Source organism: Gobio gobio (assembly GCF_949357685.1).
Source record: "Gobio gobio genome assembly, chromosome: 4".
Classification (NCBI taxonomy): Eukaryota; Metazoa; Chordata; class Actinopteri; order Cypriniformes; family Gobionidae; genus Gobio; species Gobio gobio.
Genome location: NC_137100.1, coordinates 35,230,454 through 35,252,234, shown reverse-complemented (window position 1 = coordinate 35,252,234; position 21,781 = coordinate 35,230,454). Strand labels below are relative to the sequence as shown.

The 21,781-nt window shown below is 38.4% G+C and overlaps 3 protein-coding genes across 4 annotated transcripts in view; 1 reads left to right on the top strand and 2 right to left on the bottom strand.

The window, feature by feature from the left end:
- The window catches only part of ltbp3 (latent transforming growth factor beta binding protein 3), a 59,138-nt gene extending 56,138 nt beyond the window's left edge, over window positions 1-3,000 (top strand). For both annotated transcript variants that reach the window (XM_079815323.1, XM_079815322.1), the window contains exons 28-30: window positions 1,110-1,196; window positions 1,292-1,423; window positions 1,560-3,000. In XM_079815323.1, coding sequence (XP_079671449.1) covers window positions 1,110-1,196; window positions 1,292-1,423; window positions 1,560-1,747 — 407 coding nt within the window. In that variant the 3' untranslated portion in view covers window positions 1,748-3,000. The remainder of the gene's footprint in view (window positions 1-1,109; window positions 1,197-1,291; window positions 1,424-1,559) is intronic.
- LOC307124756 (uncharacterized protein) overlaps window positions 1-21,781 on the bottom strand; it is a gene marked incomplete at its 3' end in the record, with an annotated part of 457,096 nt that overhangs the window by 249,956 nt on the left and 185,359 nt on the right. The window lies entirely within an intron of this gene.
- On the bottom strand, window positions 5,840-12,379 carry LOC307124823 (uncharacterized protein). The gene is made up of 4 exons (XM_079814274.1): window positions 11,861-12,379; window positions 7,007-7,062; window positions 6,876-6,918; window positions 5,840-6,792 (listed from the first exon to the last, which is right to left on the bottom strand). The coding sequence occupies exons 2-4, from the start codon at window positions 7,044-7,046 to the stop codon at window positions 5,955-5,957; spliced, it is 921 nt and encodes a 306-aa protein (XP_079670400.1). The 5' UTR covers window positions 7,047-7,062; window positions 11,861-12,379; the 3' UTR covers window positions 5,840-5,954.

Genomic DNA, 21,781 nt, shown 5'->3' with positions numbered 1-21,781 from the left:
TAAATGTATTCATTTAATATATATATTCTAAAGAAATTAATACCTTTATTTAGCATAAAATTGATCAAAAATGACAGTAAAGACTTGTATAAATCCAACACAGCATTGACTCTCTGTGGTCATTAAAAATCCCATGGCACTTCTTGTAAAGAGTAGGGGTGAAACCAAGCGGCAACCTCCCGCAGTTTCTCTTGAAGCCAATACGGAAGTGACATATACTGAAATTCATCGACAGGCTCCAGAATGGAGCAGAATCTCTTTGAGCCCCATGTTAAAATGCCCAACTTTACAGCAGATTAAAACATGTTTACAGCCTGGTACAAATTGTGGTTTTGGTCTATACGGCTAATTTTGCCCTTCATGACAACTGCGAGGAGGGTGAATTATTTTATAACTCATTCGTTTACATTATATAAAGCATTAAAGTTCTGAATAATTAAGGGCGTGGCCACTTCGAGTGAGAGGTGAATAGCCATTTATCTGCTGTCTGTAAGTCATCGCGTCACTTTAACTCCGCCAATGTCCCGCCTTTTTGCCCATTTTCTGTTATCCGGGAATGACACGCGATGACGCGCTGCCAAGATGGCAACGGCCATCTCGTTCATACTTTGCGCTTCAAAACTGCTCATCAGAATCCTATGGGTGACGTCATGGACACTACGTCCCTATTTTTTTACAGTCTATCGGTGAAACCTGTTATCCTGGCCAAATTCCCTCCATTGGCCCTTACCAATCGTGGCCTCCTAATAATCCCCATCCACTGAATTGGCTCTATCACTCTCTCTCTCTCCTCTCCACCTATAGCCGGTGTGTGGTGAGCGAACTGGCGCCGTTGTTCTGTGGCTGCAGTCACATCATCCAAGTGGATGCTGCACACTGGTGGAGGTTGAGGAGAGATCCCCTGATATGATTGTAAAGCGCTTTGGGTGTACAGTAGTACATAGTAAAGAGCTTCATTCATTCTACATTTAAGCACGTTTTTGATTGAATATAACATTTTTTATTTTATGTTATACGTTATATATCATGTTGTGTATGACAAAAAACTAGCAAAAGTAATGTTTCTTTATTTAGTTTTGGTGTGTGTGTGTGTGTGTGTGTGTGCGCAGTGCTTTTTAACAGGTTGTGTGAGATGCATTTGGAGACCGAGTCTGATGGAGAGGGGGACTTCCTGGCAGCTTTCTCCTACAACCCAGGTGACCTTGAGAGTGTTATTCATCTTGAGCTAAACAGAAAGACTCAAAACCGGTGCAGTGTTTCATGATCCGTTCTGTCACTCTCGTGTGTTCAGAGGGAGACAGTTCAGAAGAAGACTCAGACGAGTGTAGCTGTGCTAATGGACGGTGCGTGCGGTCCTATCTAGGTACGATGTGCGAGTGCAATACTGGATTTGTACTGGACCACTCGCGAACACGCTGTACAGGTGAGTGTTAATGCAGAAAGTCAAGCTCTTGCTTATTTTGCCTGAAACTCTCATGCTCCTGAAATCGACATAATGAATCACTTGTAAATGTATGGACAGACATCATTTAAGGCTCCATTTCTCTCTCTTCTTCTAGATATTGACGAGTGTGCGGGCAGAGGGACAAGGTCGAGCCCCTGCAAGAATGCACGCTGTATTAACACTCATGGTTCATTCAGATGTCACTGTAAACAGGGATTTGTAGCACGCCAACCTAACATGTGTATACGCGCTAGGGCTCTACACATCCGCAGCCCACACCCTTTCTCTCATGTACATACATAAATTTGATATGCCACCACTAATACACGTCTTCAAATGTAGTCTAACTACAGTTATGTACATTTACCCTCAAACACAAAAAAGCATTTCATGTTTCAGCTCCTGTTCTGTTAATCGTTTTCTTATTTTGGGAATTAATCATCATTAACTTGTAAGATTTTAATATGTTAAGTTGCTTTTATTGTATACTTTTATTCATATCCCTCCTTATCTGTTTGCACCCATTTGAAAATGTGTTTGTTGTTGTGTTGGATGAGGGATTGTCATTGGATGAAATATCTTTTAACTTATGTGGGCTCTTTTTGTTAATTATCTTGCTGCTCAGCACGTTTTGGCTAACTTTATTATAGCTCTCCATTTTTTTACATTGTGCCTTTTCAGTTACTCTTCTTTTTTTTTAAGGATTAACTTTGTTAGACTTAAAGTGGTTAATTTTTCTTCTTGCTTTCTGCCCTTTTTCAAACATTTTGATATCAACGATCATTTGATTTTTGTGATATTCCTTTGCTTGTATTAATATCTGTTTGTTGTTCACCATTGATAGTGTTTAGTTCTATTAATTTTTGTTGTACATTGTTTGTACATTGTTTTCTTTATTTGATAATGCAGCCGTTGTCATCTCTCTTTGGCTGCACTGAGCACATTACCGTTTTTATATGAAGTTAGTCATTGACGGATGGCAATGATGATTTTGGTTTTCTAAACCGTTTAATTTGCGCAAACATTTTTCTACTGAAACGGAATGAAAAAAAGGTGTAAGTTCTCAGTTTCTTAAATACTTTTTGCTTTCTGTATGAGACAGAACTGTGAGAAGCTATTTTTCACACTAAAAAACAACCCAGACTTAAAGGGTTAGTTCACCCAAAAATGAAAATTCTGTCATTAATTACTCACCCTCATGTCTTTCCAATCCCGTAAGACCTTCGTTCATCTTTGGAACACAAATGAAGATTTCTCTGACCCCTCCATAGACAGCTATTTAATAAACGCTTTCAAGGCCCAGAAAGGTAGTAAAAACATCATTAAAATAGTCAACATGACTCCAGTGGCTCAACCTTAATTTTATGAAGTGACGAGAATACTTTTTGTGCACAAAAAACAAACAGAAATAATGAACGACACATCACAAGTAGCCTACCAGCGTACCCGACAGACTCTGAGGAAGGCTGAACATCAGTCTGCAGTGTTTTAGCTATTTTTAATGCTTCTATTGTGATTAGCCATGATGTGAATAAAGTCTTCTTAACTTTTTTGGACCGGAAGAAGTGCCTTGGATTCTTTCCTAAAGTATATGTTATGTTTGAAACCCAACCAAAATTACCTCCCAAGGTCCTATCAGTAGCTTTCCAAGATGCTTTCTTTGATTTACCAGCAATAGTAAAAGTTGCTACAACACATAGTGCTACGATGAACAAAATGGTCGGCTGTTAGATTTGTTAAATGATGTGCCTGGTTTTCAGGCTGTCAGTAGCTAACAACAACCTGTGAACACAGAGAGAGACAACGTGCCAAACTGAAATCTAAAAATGTATCGGTGTAACTTGTTTAAAAATAAAATTCAAAGCACCTTTGAAGACATTTCTTTTCAGATTTCAAAATTAATAATTCAGCGGGTCAAATGTTAGTAGAACCACCACATTACTATAAATTTGTTTTTACATCTAGTGTTCTTCCTCCGCCTAGTGGCAAAAACACTAGGCAGTAGACTGGGCGCTCCTTCATAAACCTAAAACTTTTGACTTGTATAAAGTACTCACATTTTTTCATATCATATAAAGCTTTATGATGCATTTCCAGTTAGTTTGTCTCTTTCTGCCTGTACAAGATGTAGATGAAGGTAATTAAGAGTCCCTGTGTAGTACACTAGGACTCAGTACTGTGTGCGTTTACTGCATTTGCAGCCCACCCTATATATCTGACACAACAACAACAAAAAGAATACGCGACGGTACACTCGCAATGTGATGATTAAAAACTCTTGCCCCGTGTGAGGCTCGAACTCACGACCTTCAGATTATGAGACTGACGCGCTGCCTACTGCGCCAACGAGGCCATGTGAGATCTACGTATAGGGCACGTGATCTACTTCACGTGATCAACATATATTTACATTTTAAAAAATATAATGCAACCCGTGGATTTTTGTGATCAAGAACCAATATATCGAGTTGTTTATTGTGTTAATTCTGCTCATGTTTACACATAAAGAAATTGTAGAAAATATACATATTTTAAGCATATTGTTAAAAACAAACACAGATACTTGACCTAAAATGCCAGTCATCATGTATTGTTCCCTCATGATGTTCCAAACTTGTATGCCTTTTTTTCTTCTGCAGAAAACACATACATGTTGCGTTTTTGGGTTTTATGAGGCCGGCGCGTTTGTCGTGGTAGAGCTACCAGAAGAGGCACACTATTCCGGTTCGCGCCCCGCTCCGACAAGCGATGGAACTCGTAGAATGTGTCCGGGACGCTGGTGTACACGTGTGTCATTATCATTGTCCCCCGCACTTTAATAAAACGTAAATTCGTCCCCCGTCACACTGTCTCACGTTATATGTTTCGTTCACACAGGACGCAGGAGGGCGCTCTCTGTCACTTTTTGGTGCTTATGACCAGGAAATCCCTTATATGGACGAATGGACATTTTCATAACAAAGTATATGAATGATGCGGTGCTAATTGAAAGCTTTTACGTATAGTATAAAATATATGTCCTGCTTTATTGTGTGATTTTTTTACATTGTATAAAAGCCATGATGACGATGCACAAGAGTGTGTAGTAGCCTACATATTTACGATATATTTATTTACACAGGGGAAAAAACGTAACCTATTGTAACAGCAGTGGCAACAGGCCACAAACTGAAGACTACAGTAGCGATGACAGGCTTCAAACTTATTATAACACCAGCCGAAAACCTGATTGGTCAATATCGCGGTATGAGTTTTTCTCTCATTGGTCAATTCCTCGTAGAATTCCCGAAGCTCTGCAAACAGCAATTGGCTCATTTGTGGATGTAACTTCCAGAAATAAGGGGTGCGTCTCAATCAGCTCCCTAGTTCAGTAGTCAGGGCACTGATCAGGGAGTCAGTCCCATGGTCAGTCCACTGACTTTTTGATTGAGACTCACGCAAGGCCATCTGTGAGGTTGCTGTGCTGGCCAACATGGCCATGTCAGGGCTGCGATCAGCCCATAGATCGTAAAAAATTAGGTTCAGCACCAACAAAACGTTTTTTAAACGGAAACGGTGCTGCGTTGAACACATAGGTTAAACACCCTGTTCTGATGACGCAAGAGTTGCAACTATGGCAGCTGAGAAGGCCATTCTTTGTGTTCTTTTTGAAGAATTTTTGGAGGATTATATTGTTTGTTTGATGCTAATTAATTGAATGCAGATCCATGTGTGAGATGACAATAAATATAATATAGCCTATATTTGAATTGAATTAACATTTAACATTACCTTGTTGTAATATTGCTTTAGAATTAATGTATAATGTTGTATATTATATCACTGTAACAACAAATTTAGTTATATTATTATATTAATTACTTCGATACAAGGCATTCCACCAATCAGTGGACATTTAGAGGGCGGAGAATCTTCGCAGTTAGATTTATATTGATCTAAATATTGTCACTTCATTGTGGCTCTTGCTTGAGCTGTTTATTTTGTTGATGTTGGTCATGTTTAGACATAAAGAAAGTGTATAAAATATGGATTTTACAAGCACACTGTTAAAAACCAACACAAAGGGATAATTGACCTAAAAATGAATTTACTCATTTACTTACCCTCACCGCTAAATTCTGCATTTTCAGATTTTCACATAACATCACTTAGATTTATAAGCTGTTTTCCTCATGGGGACCAAAAGGATGTCCCCACAAAGACAGGGATCTCGGATATTGCCATAGGGTTTATCAGGCCAAACACATACACAAAGATATGAAAAAACAGTTGAAACATTCTTGAAAATAACTTAATTTGGAGTGAAATGAGGGTGTGTAAATGATGTGTGATAAATGATCATTGTAGTGCCCTTTTGAGACCTTATACTGGAAAAATCAACACTCATTATTTTTAATTTATATTATTTAATTAGTTATTTACTCAATTAGTTGTTTACATTCCAAAACAAATAGTACATTTTTACCCATGAAACGATTAACCAACATTTGTATAGTATAAGCTAAGTATCTTAGCCCCCATAACAATCCATTGTAAACACAATAAGAGCTAGAATGGCACATATAACTAGGATGCAACCCATAATGATGGCAGAATACAGAGTTTTATCATGGGTCAGGGGTGACTCCTCCTGGCCACGTCTGCCTTTTATTGTTATGCCTGTACCTGCTGTACTTAATCGTTTCCCCACTGTTTTTTCTTTGGCTCCAGTAGCTGTTTGAATCATAGTTATAAGATTTATACCAGTAGTCCCATTTATTGTTGTAGGGCCATTTGAAGTTTTTATAGCTCGAGTAGATTCTTGTGGTCTGACTGTGGTTGTTTTACTTGTTTCCACTTTAGATGGCACTCTTCCTGTTGTTTTTAGTCTATTTATGAATGTGCTTGGTGCCGGTTTTCTTTCAGTTAAATCTATAAATGTTGTTGCTTTATTTTCAGATGTAATTTTTGAAGTTTTCAATTTACTGGTAATGAAATTTGGTGCTCCGTCTGTTTCACTTGGAGTTGATTTGGCTGTTTCTAGAGTTTTTGCCTTTTTTGTTACAGGTAAAATGGGTGTCTTACATTTCTCAGACACGGTGATTGTTCCCCCAGCTGTAGTTTCCACTGACCCAGCTGCACTTACTGCTGCTGTCTCAGAGAGTTCGGCTGAAGCAACGGCAGATGATGCTCTTGATACCATAGATGTTGCAGGAAAGTTTGTGATTATTTGTGCCTTCTGCGTGTTCGACACACCTTCAGTCACAGCTAATGCACCTGCTAATGTTGTCGTCTCTGTTTGAGCTGCATCTGAGCTGATTGTGAATAGATTTATGGAAGACTTCAGTTTGATCTCAGTTCTTTCAACCCTAGATAAGAATAGAAAACCTGTCAGTATGTAGAATTATTACTAGACTGTCACATATTTTTCAAGGATATATAAAATTCGTACCCTATCACCCAAGATGCCAGCAGTCCAGTCACACTGGTCACCCCTACATAAAGAACGTAAATACTAAATAGATCAGTAAGAAGGAAAAGGGATTCATTTGAATGAATTTACTGTGATGTGACACCACCAACCTGTGTAGATGATCAGCGCACAGACATATCTGGGAGACATCTTGTCTTTGTGTAGCCTGTGTGGAACATAAAAAGAACTCCCACAATTACTCTTTAAAGGGGGGGGTGAAATGCTGTTTCATGCATACTGAGTTTTTTACACTGTTAAAGACTTGGATTCCCATGGTAAACATGGACAAAGTAAAAAAAAAAAAAAAAGCTTGATGTTTTAAGGAGTATTTCTGTGGCAAAAATACTCCTTCCGGTTTCTCATAAGTATCGGAAAGGTTTTTTATTTTATTTTATTTTTTTATTGAAACAAATGGAACGCAACAATAAATCCATCATACAACATGAATGCTTCATAGGACAGATATCACATATTATCAATCAAATTAACATTTTAAATAAAAAAAATATATACAACAACAAGAAGAAATAAAAAAATTAAAATAAAACAAAAAAAAAACAAGCTAAATATTTCTTTCTTTTTCCTGTTGACATTCAAAATTTGTTTAGTAAACATAGTGGGGGCATTACGATATAAAGAATTCCTCCATAAAAAATGTAACAAAATTTCTTTATTTTTATTTTTAATTAACATTAACGACTTCTTCAGTGACTCCATCTCTTTTAAGAATAAATTGCATTAAGTATCGGAAAGGTTTTTTTTTCGAGTATGGGTCTACGTGACGTCAGCAAGGACGGAATGTCCTTTGCAAGGGCCGTACGGGCTCTTCTCCCGGAAGGGCGCGCTCGCGCGACTAGAGCGAGAGAGCATACGCTCTCCCATTAACGCGCTCTGCTCGGCTTTAGGGAAGTCATCGGCTGCGCTGCAGTCACTGGACTTCACGAAATCAACGTCACCAAAGAAGTGTGATTTTGGTTGTCAGGGCTGTAAAGCTTCCCAAAGAACCCAGCGTTAATGGGACAGTGGATGGAGTTTGTTTTTCCGGAGCAGCAACGGAGTTGTGCAAGTGTTTTTGTTTGTTCCCTGCATTTCGGCGACGATCGTTTTATAAACAAGGCCCGGTTCAACTCCGTATTTGTAGCTCGTCTAATGCTGAAAGATGGAGTGGTCCCAGCATGGGCGTCGGAACCATTGTATGTAGGTGGGACAAGACCCACCCACTTTTTACGATCAATGATATTGGACCCACTCACTTTTATCGTCTCTTAACATTCAGCACATGTCTGTTTACCTAACCCTAATCGATAAACACTTATTATTAAACACATATTAGACGCTTTATTTCCACTTTTCTAATATTTTCTTAATTTGTATTGAAAATAAATGCCTTTCCGATTTGATATGTGATGGGAAAACGGAGAAAATTGATTTCGGCGAAAGCCGGACTCGAACCGCGGGTCGATTTGTGTCAAAACTAGATGCCGTGCGTCTTACCCCTACACTACTGTCGCTCTCAATGAAATATCGATTGATTTACGTAATTTTGTCTTTCCGACCTATACGTTTACCAAGTAAAGCGGTATATTTGTACTCAATGTAATTGGCATCTACTCCAGTAAAAAAAATTCTGAGGACCCACCCACATTTTTTTTGCTTCCGACGCCCATGGGTCCCAGCGATTAAAGGTGTTCTAAGCAATGTCACGAGTTTTTTAGGCCAAAACATTTTTTGACACATACAGCAAACATCTCCTCGCTATCCGCTAGCTGCCTGTCCCCTGAACACACTGTAAAAAAAACACGGTCTCTGTAGTCCGCTTAAGATCCACAAACTGCAACAAAAACAAATGTGGGCAGTCTGGACCACGAAACATAACAAACAGTGCTCCAGCCAATAGCCGACAAGAATGATTTCCAAATCGTGACATCACTTGCCTTAGAGCACCTTTAATGGTTCACGGTCATGCGTTGGAAGAAGGCGGTGAGTAAAACAGAAAAAATGTCTTTGATTTATTAGCTATCGGCGTGTAAGTGCACCACATGGTTTATGTCCTCATAAACCATGAGTAAACACAATGTTGTAAAACTCGCGCATGACAAGCCGCTAAGCAAATACATACAGTAAAGGCCCTGTTATACTCGCGCCTGGCTCCGCAGCGCGAGCTCCGCAAACTGAGCGCGCTCCTCCCCCAAACGGACGAGGCGTTTATAGTCGACGCGCGCGCCGTTGTAGTATTCTGTGAAACGACAGGGGGCGACTTGGAGTAATTGTTCTTAAATCCGTCGAAAGCACGAGCGAAGAAGTAGTTTACCGGTCCGGAACAGGTGAACATGGCGTCCCGCGAGCCGTTCGTGGAACATAAACGAACCCACATGAGCCCCGTAACTTTACAAGAGAGACTGCCCGTCACACTACTTGTTCTTGCGTCTGGCAGTAACCAAAAATGTGTTGCCTACAGTTACAAGTTGGGCTCGACCACAGTTTCGTTGATCGTAGTACAAGTACATTCCCCCAAATTTTGCAGATGGTTTTTATACTAATATATATATATATATATATATATATATATATATATATATATATATATATATATATATATATATATATATATATATATATATATATATATAAACTATATTAGTTCACAGTGCATTAACTGAAGATGACAACTAATTTCTGATTTTGTTTGTACATTCTGAAATTAGCACTAAACAAGCACAATAAATGCTGCAGAAAGTGTCTTGTAAACTAATGTAGCCTACTAAATGAAGCCTCTTTGTACAGTTACTTTTTTATAAAACATGCCTTATTTTATCAAAGGTTCTATTTCAGTTAGTGTAGGCTCATTTTGAAAATGTAAGCAGTTACTTAAGACAAGTGCAACTGGGTGCTTAATGCAAATGTATTCTAAAGTCCTATTCACAAAAGGAATGGATGGTGGACGGATGGATGGATCAATGCAAACTTTCCATGAATTCTGTGCCATCTGGCTGTCGCGATGATCCCTCATGGAATGGTCATAAATGTGCCGGTACTGACGCACCAGCTCGGACAAAGTCGATTCAAAATCGTACATCTTCGGATGCGGAGGTGCGCGCGGAGTTACAAAAAATGCGCTGCGCACCGCCAGGCGAAATGGGGTCTTGCGGAGCCAACGCGCGAGACCGCCCCCTCCGCGTTGACGTCATTTTTGCCGCGCGCACCCTCGCGCTCTTGCGGCCGCGGCGAGTTTAAACAAGGCTTTACAGTAACTGCTACATACCACATAGAGACGACCTGCTGTAGTAGTTGCTGCTGCTGCTCCTGTTCAATTTCAGCCTGCGGATCAGATTCTGGATCATATATGTGTGGTTGAATCTGATTGATAGTCATGGTTTATTTAGGATAACATTTTCTTTTCCACGTTTAGGATGTAACAGCTTTCAGACGCTCTCAACAATATAGCTGCGCACGCTTGTGGTTGTTTAGCTCCGCCCACACGACACGCCTCCAGCCGCTCGGTTTTTTTTTTCTTTTCGGAAAGACGCTAGAAAGACTCGGTACAGTAGGCCAATCTTTCTTTTATAAATATGATCAATCACCAAACTAAAGACTTTTCGGAGATATGAAGGATGCAATACTACTCTATAGGTAGGCTACTCAAGATTTACACGAGATTGACTGAAACGGAGTGCCCCCCCCCCCCCTTAAAGCATCCACGTGTTAATTCATATTTGATTGTGCTGTTGAGGAATTTAGTTTAGTTATCAAGAATGATGATTTTTCTCTTCTGTTCTATTTTATCTAACCAAACTATAGTTTGACATTGATAAGTGACAGAAGAATGTGTTGCTATCTAGGACTTTTTATAAATTAAGCTTTAACTTTTTAATTTAAATGTTACCTTATATATCCAGCTAAACTCACCAATAAAATTTGATTTTGAAGTGAATTTTACAGGGGTTTTAAAGAACTCATTCATATAAAAATGATAGTAGTATCAGGTAGTATCTTTAGGTTGATTTAGCAAATGCTGAAAACAGATGGATGCAGATACATAATATCTGTATGCAAACTTGGGCTTTGTGGTCTGATATTTGTTCCTTAGTCATATATTGAATAACGTGCATTAAAACGACAGTCCACTGGTGTCTTAATCTTTTTTTGTTTTGGCATATTAAGACATTTTTCAACATATATCAATTTTTGTTTTACACATATTAAGAATGGATATTCTTCATGAATAGACCCTTTTCACAAACTGTGATGACGAGTCATCTGCATCTTAAATCCTGCAAAAAAATTGTATATGTTTTTTAAATGTATGGATATTTATAACGCTATACTTTGTATTTTGCATTACATGAAACTAGTTAACACTGCTGTGAGGGTGTGTCTAATGCAGCGGCTGTGGGAGCAACAGTAAAATTGACATCTTTCTCTCTTCTGACTGCCGTTATCAATCTCTCAATGTTTTTCCTTTTTTTGGAAAGTTGTGAAAACACTGTTGTGGAGTTTTTCATTTGCTATTTGAGCAAATGGGAACATGCAAAATATATTTAATGTAGTTTCTCATTCTCCACTATAGAAGTTTACCCAACTATGACGACTTCTGCTTCTGAGAAACCCAGAAATGTGAAAAGGGTAAGTATAATTTTGAATTATACTGATTAGAGCTAAACAACTTAAGATTTAAAAGTCTTAGAATGTTTTTTTTTTTCAACATCATATCATCATAATATATAACATGTAATAAGTGAACATTAAATATGTTTCTTTAGACCTATTCTTACATTTCAGATTGTAGGATTTCTGTAATAGCCTAGTTCTTCGTTCATTGTACCATATGTAGGCTAAATCCCCTCTATCACCCCTCTATGTCTTCAAAAAATGTAATAACACTCATGTCACAAATTGCAGATTTTGTTTTAAAGTCACAGGTATAGTGCTATGTCCGAAACGTAATAATTAATAAACATATTTACCTGTCGGACTATGAAAGGAAGACTGTAGCACTGTCTCCAAAGGTCCTGTGACACTGAATGTTAGGACACGTTCATGTCTTTCGATTTGCATGTTAAATAGAAGTATCAAGACACTTTGTCCTCTATGAACTAGCGATATGCATGTGTCTGTTTGATCGCTGCTCACTATCATTCTTTGAATTTGTATTTAGATGTCGAATTGTAGCCAGATGATCTTATGTAAAGTGACTCACACTACACTAATTGCAGAGACGGGTTTTGTGGAAACAACAGGGGTTTGGTGCTTGCTTTGCTCAAGGACGCAGTAATGATGTGGGAAGGGATATAAAATGCCACGGATCCTCAGCTACAAAGCGGTGTTCCAGTCACTTGACGAAAATTGCAAAGTATTTGGACTTCAGTAGGGTTCAGTAGGCCTACACAAGGTCATTATGTTAATCAACTACTCCAAATCAGTTTAGCCGCTGGAGGGAGCCATCGCCACGGTACAAGGTGAACCAAACTGTCTGCACTGGGATGCTATTAAAAAGAAATAGGTGAAAATGAGGTGATATTAGTAACAGTTTGACTGAAACGACATATTCAAATTTAAGTTTAGTTACCTTTCTTATTTATCCTTTCATTCATCAGCTTCAGCTTCTTCCCCGAGTATAGCATGCGATTAAATCTTTGGTTGTGAGTCATTCTCCAGCTCAGAAATACTTTATCTTTGTCTCACAGTGTAGGCCTATGACTCATGGTTCTTAATCGGGTATATAGAAGAGCCTCAGCTTGACAATCTGTTTATCTAACTGTAGCTCTATATCTTTTGGTAATAGGTGTTATTCAATGGGACTGCTGTCAGTTTCGGAATTATCCTGTGTGTCTGTCAGATTATTTTACTGGTCGCTGTCAGGTTCCAAAACATAATGCTATCAACTCAGATCTAAAGATGTGTGTGAATGTGTTGGTATGAATTGTTAGAGTGAATGATTTAAAAGGATTAGTTCACTTCAAAATTAAAAATATTTTACCCACACCCATCTCATCCAAGATGTTCATGTATTTATTTCTTCAGCCAAAAATAAATAAAACAATTTTGAGGAAAACTTTCCAGGATTTTTTTCCCCATCACAGACTTCCATGGCAACCAAAATGTTGAAGGTCCAAATCAGTGCAGAGTCAAAGATTCAAAGGCTCTGCGCGATCCCAGACGAGGAATAGGGTCTTATCTAGCGAAACGATCGTTCATTTTCCAAAAAATTTTTTTATATACTTTTAAACCTAAATTGCTCATCTTGCGCTGCTCTGTGACGTGCCATGGATTGTGCAATCACGGCAGACAGGTCACGCAAAACGTAGGCGGAAATACCGCTCCAAGCGAACGTGCGAGGACTAATACAAACGCCCTCCCTTTACCAAAAAACACTCTGTGGCGAGCAGCGAGGCTGAGGGACCGTGAGAACGGGACGAGGCCGCGGTCATTAGTAATGATGATCGCCAGCTGCGTGCCGTCGGACTCGTGTCTCACGGAGGAGTGACGGGAGTATAAAGGAGGAGCGACGACAGTGAAGGACGAGAGAGGACCAGGCCTGGACTATGATTTGTATTTTTGTTTACGTTTTGTTTATGTACGTGCGCGGCAGTCGTCCGTGAGGGGCTGCCGCTTTTACTTTCATTTTGTGTTCATTTATTTTATTAAAGTTTGTTCTATTGTTCGCCGGTTCCCGCCTCCTTCTTCCCACATCCTTCTTCCCACAAGAACTAACCTCGTTACACACTCCATCTTCAACTTCAAAATCTCCCGACATCGTTGTTTTACCTTTTTTTTTTTTGCTAAAGGGCGTTTGTATTAGTCTTCGCACGAGTGCTTTGTAAACTTCTGCCTACATCTTGTGTGACCTGTATGACGTGGTTGCGCAATCATTGGCAGCGCAAGATGAGCAATTTAGGTTAAAACGGATATTATTCTTCTTTTTTTTTTTTAATGACCGATCGTTTTGCTAGATAAGACCCTATTACTGGCCTGGGATCGCGCAGAGCCTCTGAAGCCCTTCGAAGTGCTTTGAAACTGCATTGATTTGGACCTTCAACATTTTGGTTGCTATGGAAGTCTGTGATGGGGAGAAAAATCTCGGAATGTTTTCCTCAAAAAACTCAATTTCTTTTCGACTGAAGAAAGAAATACATGACCATCTTGGATGAGATGGGGGTGAGTAAAATAGTGAACTAATCCTTTAATTACTCACTACACATACAAAGTATGTACTGCATTTGATGAACTTACTTTGTGACCATTAAAAAAGCATTTTCTTGAACAGGGGTTTTCAAACTGGGGTTCGGGGACCCCCAGGGGTCCTCCAGAAGGTTCTAAGGGGTCCCCAGAAAATTTCAGAGAATAAAAAGACAAAGCAAAAATGGATAAAGTCTACCGAATAAATCAGGGTATCTTCCGTCCATTCCAAATCCAATTTCAATTAAAAAACAGAAAAGGAAAAAAAAACAAATCGGTTTTTGTTTTTTTTCTTCAGAAAAACGAAAAATCGGCTTGGTTTTTTGTTTTTTGTTAAGAGGTAGAAAAATGAATAAACAGTTTGAATATTCGATTTCTACACGTTGGCGGGAATTATACGCCCCTTTCTGCTGATTGGTCAGCCGAAGATCAACCTATTCCGTCATCAGTTCTTCCTCAGCTCAGCACAGCAGAATAAAAGTCCTGCGCTGCTACAGCTGTACGGATTCTTAACGCGTTTATTGCAACTACATTTCATATTTTTCTCATCAAACAACCAGACTAACTAATGGCTCGACACAACCCGTACTGGGGCAGAGCCTAGACAGGGCTCTCTTCTGTGTAGACCAGTGGTTTTAGACCAGCAAAGTGCCAGGGGGTCCGCGAAATAATTTGTTATATTCTACCATATTTTCCGGGCTGTAAAGTCACGTTATTTTATCATGAAACATGCTGTGATTTATTCCATAGGTGACTTATATAATGCGTTTAACGTCAAATAATCGAAATGTTGACTTTTTAAAGTAGGCGTGGAAGTATTCGCTTTATTTTAGTTCATGTTTCTGTTGTGCGTCAGAGAGATGTTCATATGAGACCGAGACGCGCTAAAGCAGCGCATCCTGTTGTTTTCTTTATTTTTCAAAGGCATGACATTTTGTAGTATCTCATTTTAAATGTACACAAATAAAATAAATATGTTACTGCTTCCAATAAGGAAAAAATTAAGTGATAGCGCCGGCGACTCGCTCGCTCACATAACGTATCAGTTCTGGCATTGCTGACTTGACATCGCTGCCTGTTCATTATCAAAATAAAACCAAACATATAAAAAGTTATTCTGCAAAATTTAATTAGTCTGTTCTACTATATGAAAGCTGTGCCAGTCAGTACTTTCACAGTAACAGTCAGCTGTTAATCCAAACTCATATCTCTGCATGTGAAGATGCTGATTTTGCCTATACGAGTATGGGACTGGACTGAAATACGAAGCCTTCTTTACATAAATAGTGGCCTATAATAGCATCCAAATGTTACATTGCAAATATGGAAACTTTGGCCCGAATTAAAGATGCACGAGTAACAAGCCCAACGTCGATACAGTTTCAAATAATTTCATTTAGGCTTGGTATTTAAACTAAATGTTGTTTGTAATAAATGGCACAATATATAGACTATTTTTATATAGGCTTCTATGTATATTTTGTGTTATATGGCTACTTATATTTTTTCATTCTTGTTGTTTTCTCAATACCATTATTTTAAGGATGTGCCATACAGTGAGGGGACGTAAAATACACTAGCGTACGTGTTAATAGTGTTTATAATGTTAATGTTGTATTTTATTTACCGGTTTTACACTACTTCTGAATGTAGGCTAATAATAAAATGTAGATTTTACTACAACGCAACGCTCGCGTGTTTCTCTCTCAACATGACCCGGTGTCATGAGAATTACACTCGTGCGACTTTTCTGGCAAATACGGTCAATTGTAGGCTAAAATGTGCTGTATTATTACAAAATGCACAGGATGCATTATAGGCTAATTGTGTTAATTATTACCGCCCATATTAACTTTGGGCTTAATCACTGTTATGCCTAATTATATGGGGGTCATTGGACATTTATTTACTCAATATTAAATAAACTCAAAGTAATAGGCCTAACTGCTGCTTATTTCCTGAACATGTCTGCGCCTGACTGGTGCGTTTATCTGCAGTTTATTAAGTTTAACCCATCACAATTTTGTGAACTAGGGTAACTACCAATTGATGTTATTATGCGTATTACCTTCTTTTCTTTTCCGGAACACACACACACAGACACACACACAAAATGTCCTGCTCGCATTTGCCCCCTTTTTTAAAAAATATGCCGTAACATCCATAGGCCTAGCTATATGCAACTCGTGCCATATTCCAAGTGCTCTGACTGAAGGTATAATGTAGGGTTTGAGAAACAAACTGAAATGGCAAGTTATTACAGGCTTTAATGAAAATCTTGTGTTGCAGTCCTGTGTGCGAGTGTGCAGCAGCTTGCGCTGTACACAAGCACCCTTTTGAGGTATCAATTATAATCAATTTTAATAAAACACAAGGCATAAGTCATAAAATAAAAGAGTATGTATTTTAATATCTCTGTTGTTCTCCGGTTGTCTGTATATAAATATTTATATATATTATTTTATTTATTTACTTAACCAAGGTAGGCTATGACAGCCGTCATATATCCTGCCAGCTGATGCAAAGAGGTGAATCTACACAGAAGAAAGTATTATACCAATGAATGGCTCGACAAAACCCGTCCCGGGGCAGAGCCTAGACAGGTCTAGGCTCTGCCCCGGTATGGGTTGTGTCGAGCCATTCATTAGTCTGGTTGTTGATGAGAAAAACATGAAATATAGTAGCAGCGCATGACTTTTATTCTGCTGTGCTGAACTGAGGAAGATCTGATGACGGAATAGTTTGATCTTCGGCTGACCAATCAGCAGAAAGGGGCGTATAATTCCCGCCCACGTGTAGAAATCAAATATTCAAACTGTTTATTCATTTTTTCAACCTCTGAACGAAAAACGAAAAATCAAAGCCGAAATCTCGTTTTTAATTTTTCTGAAAAAACGAACAACGATTTTTTTGGTTTTCTGTTTTTTAATTGAAAACGGATTTGGAATGGACGGAAGATACCCTGATTCGAATATTCTAACTGATTCATTTGTTAAATGTTTCTCTCTTTTCTTGCCGTATACATTCCAGAATTGTAGGCTATATGTTTGCTTTGTATCGTTAGTGAGTTTTTCTTACTATAGTCCCCTTTATCTCGCTCACTTCGGTTGTAAGGCAGTTTTCTTAACACAGTACGTAAGCTGCTTGCATACATTTATTGTGAAAGTTGCTTACACAAATAATTTTAAATTGAAAATGTTCTTCTTCAGGTTTATATGCATCCAATATTAATAGCCTATTTAAAGGGTTAGTTCACCCAAAAATGAAAATTCTGTCATTAATTACTTACCCTCATGTCGTTCGACATCTGTAAGACCTCCGTTCATCTTCGGAACACAAATGAAGATTTTAGTTGAAATCCGATGGCTGAGAAAGGCCTCCATTGGCACAATGCACTTTACACTCTCAAGACCCATAAAAGGTATTAAAGACGTCGTTACAAAGTCCATCTCACTACAGTGGTTCTACAATAACTTTATGAAGCGACAAGAATAGTTTTCGTGCGCAAAAAAACCTAAATAACGACTTATATTGTGATGACCGATTTAAAAACACTGCATCATGAAGCTTCGAAGCGTTATGAATCAGTGAGTCGATTCAGCGGTTTGGATCGCCAAAGTCACGTGATTTCAGCAGTTTGGCGGTTTGACACGCGATCCGAATCATGATTCGACTCGCTGATTCATAACACTTACGGGTGTCGAACGACATGAGGGTAAGTAATTAATGACAGAATTTTCATTTTTGGGTGAACTAACCCTTCAAGTTGGGAAACAATGTTGTATTTATAATGTCACACTTACTATTTATCTAACTGTTTAAATTTTTTATTTTTTTTGTACATAAATATACGTACATGAAAACCCCTTTTCTATAATATGAGTGCACAGTCTAGGCATACCCTATGTTGGCATTGTCATGTGACCACTTCACTTCCATCACCTGCTCTCTCGCATACTTTCTTGAGTAGGTACTTATTTTAAATAAATAATTACTTTGTAACCGCTAAAAATATGTTCTATATAGTTTGAATGTGTGTAGTATAAATGTAATCCGGATGTATGCCTACTACAAACGACATGTTGTCATTATCATGTGACCTACCATGCATCAGTTGCCTTCACGTCACTGTCATTCACAAATCCTCTCCTGTGGCATCACGGGATGGTAAAGTATCCATCGTATGCACTCTTAAGAATTTTGCCAGACATAATCTGTCATCTGGGTACTTTCTGCCTACACTTTTATGAGTACTGTGAATTTGGACATACTTCTTTTGTCACATAGACCTAGTGGCCTACTGGTTTTTGCCTATTATAGTAGGGAATATGCGATCTCGGATGCAGCCAATAAGTTGTTATCCTGTAAATTCAGCCATTAGTAGAAAAATCTATATACTTTGTGCATCACACACATCAGTTATTGAATTTTGAATTAAAAATGTTTTATTGCCCTCTCTCTCTCTCTCTCTCTCTCTCTCTCTAACTCACTCACTCACACACTCACACACTCTCACACACACACACTTTTCAGTCTGACTTTAAAATGGAGATGACAGAAAAGTAAAAATGTAAATCTTATGATATTTTACTTAATTTACAAAACCCACATTTTAATCTTTTCTAAAAAATAAAAAGCTGTAGCTAAAACCGATCTTAAGGACCGTTCACACCAAGGACGAAGACAACGATAAAGATATAGTTCTAAAATTCGTTTTCAATATTAAAGAATAGCAGAGTTCACACTGATGGTATCGCTATAGATCCTATTCCTTGTCTGGGAATCGTGCAGAGCCCTCTGAAGCCCTTTGAAACGCCATTGATTTGGACCTTCAACCGTTGGTTGCCATAGAAGTGCATTATGTGGAGAAAAATCCCGGAATGTTTTCCTCAATAAACTTAATTTCTTTTCGACTGAAGAAAGAAAGACATGAACATCTTGGTTGACGTGGGGGTGTGTAAATTATCAGGAAATGTTCATTTTGAAGTGAACTAATCCTTTAATGCAAAGACTGACAGTCTGCCTGGAAAACATAAACACACTGTATCAAATTTGAGGACCGTTGTATAATTTTCCACATATATATCGTCTGAATCTTATAATATAAATCGAGATATAAACTATATGCATTGAAATAAGACTTGCTCATTGTGGTGCTTTCTGAATTCATATTGATCATAAACAACTTCCATAAACCTAAATCTATGCGCAATTTTTATTCTTCTCTAATTACAGTTCTATTTGCAACATCTTTCAGAGAGCTGGACCAATGACAATCGTCTGTCTCGCATTTATTTAAGGATCTCACATGTATTACCTCATTGTGCCAATGATGCAGATGGATCTGTGTTTGAATGGTTATGTAGTGCCATACACAGCATAGAATAACCCACCATCCCATATACCGGTTGCATAGCAACAAGAAACATCTCATGTTCTGATAGCCTGTTCTTATTCCACTTGCAGAGAGAGAGGAGAGAGAGAGAGAGAGAGAGAGAGAGAGGTGGGGCAAGTGATATTTTAACATAAAAAATACATAACTTGGTTATGTAACCTGCACAGTCTGTTGCGTGGTATTATATGTGTTCAAATATAAATATATGTGTTATTAATAATATTACATTCATATTATTGTGACTGTACAGCTCATCCTCATGAGACAATTTGCAGGCCTCAGCCCTGTTAAGTCTTAATTAGCATAATTAGAAAGGCGCTTGAATAGGTCAGCAAGTCCCTCTGTACCAAACCCAAAAGTGCCTAAAATATAGGACACACACATTCAAGTGACTTAAATGCTCTTAGTAATTAAACACGCCTTCTGACACAGATGGTAGGGTTGAATGAATTGATATGGTTTTCAGTCGTTCGAAATACATGAAATGAAGTTTTTGGGATAAGTGTGGTCACTTCGAGATCCCAGTTGTTTTGATTCTGGAATGCATGAATCTGCATTTGAACAAACCTCACGCCTCATCTTGCTAAATCTCAGTTGACCTGATTCATCTACAGCACAGCCTCAAACTGTTTCACTTTCTCTCTCTCTCTATGTTGTTTAATTCTCTTTCTCTTTATCCCTCTGCCACTCTATCTTTCTAATGAGGTCAGAGATTGAGTTTGTATCAAAGTCACAGCTATGCAGCGAGTGAAGCATGCAGCGCATGTCTCCAGGCTCATAGTATTAATGAAAACAGCATCAATGTCACTACCTGTACACTACAAATTTCAGAATGGGATGCTGTAATGAACTTGTGTATATGAGACAGCGAGGGGTTGTATCTGTGCGTCCTGGTTTCAGACGGCTATTTTAGGTCGGTGATTGATGAAAATAGTTCTTAAAGTTTAAGGGCAGAACTTTTTTTTAGGATATCTGGGTTATTTCATATATCTTTGTCTAAACTGACTGTGTTTTCCTCATCACTTCCTCCTCTCATCTGTTCATCAGTTTGAATTATTTGTGTAGTTTTATCCACTGTCAGATATCTGTGCTAGATTAGTGTTCTGGTGAGTGATAGCACAATCTAAAGATTATGTAATGTTCAGGGGTTTACTATCTGGTGACATTTGGTTCTCACAATGTAGGCAAAACTGGCCCCACACACACACACACTTGTGCAGCCATCTGTAGCATCTTGTAAGGGCTATATCATTTGACACTGTCCACACAATGCATTCTGGGAAGGAGCCGGAGATAAACATACTAGAATAATAACCTATTTGTCATCTTCTCACTCTTCCCATCCAATTTCCCATTCTTCCTTCTATTTTCCTTTCAGTTCCTTTGCCAATTTTGTCACACCCTTCTTGTTCCTTTATTTATTCAATCCTGTCTCCTATCTTTTGGATTCCTACAGCCATCAAAAATATACTCACAATATACACTAAGACACTTCTGTAAACACAAAGATCAAAATGTGTGAATAAACAGATATATCATAGCCAGGATCACCCTGCTGTTTTATTCATGCAGTTATTTCTGTTTGTATGTTTCTGAGGAACTACTGCTAGAGCTGTTTTTAGAGTCGAGGGTTGCCTGGTTTCTTTAGTAATATAAGTCAATCTACTTCAAATGTTATCACCTAAATTACAGTGCATTCTCTTTGGTTTCATCCTGTTCCCCTTTTAGTTCACTCTGCCTCTATATCTCCTACATCCATTCTATGTCCTATTTTTATGGCAACAATTCTTGTGGTCTAAACTGGAACAGCTAGATGACCTTCAAAAGCTTGTTTCTGGAGGATAGGTAGAACTTGGTGGTGTGAGAATGAGAAGGAGAGAGAGAGAGAACAGAAATAGTTTGCTTGTCCCAGTGAGATGACTTGAGGAGGTTGTGAGAGGAATATAAATATCTTTTAGTAGGTCGGAGAGAGAGAGAGTGGAAGAGAGAAAGATACGGTGGAGAAGAAAGAGAGAAAAAGGGAAAAGGAGAGATATAATAGTTTATATTTGCGTTTAATAATATTGTTTCTCTTAGGTGCAGTTGTGACTTTAGCATCAGGGTACATCATCAGTCAATGGCATCAAGAAGCAAGAGCATTCATACTACAGTCATCTACTTGATCAATGCAGCATCAGTGCTGTGTGAGTCATCCTTGTGAGTAGTTTACACACACACACACACACTTGTTGGGCTTTCATGTTTTATGGGGACATTCCATTGACAGTGATTTTTATACTGTATATTCTATCCCCTTACTAGCCCTACCCATATA

Excerpts from the sequence above, each read along its gene's own strand:
- LOC307124823 (XM_079814274.1), bottom strand. The coding sequence starts at position 7,046 with ATGTCTCCCAGATATGTCTGTGCGCTGATCATCTACACAG. Across the intron at positions 6,919-7,006 it reads TGCGCTGATCATCTACACAG|GGGTGACCAGTGTGACTGGA; the intron begins GTTGGTGGTGTC and ends TTCTTTATGTAG. Across the intron at positions 6,793-6,875 it reads CTGGCATCTTGGGTGATAGG|GGTTGAAAGAACTGAGATCA; the intron begins GTACGAATTTTA and ends ATTCTTATCTAG.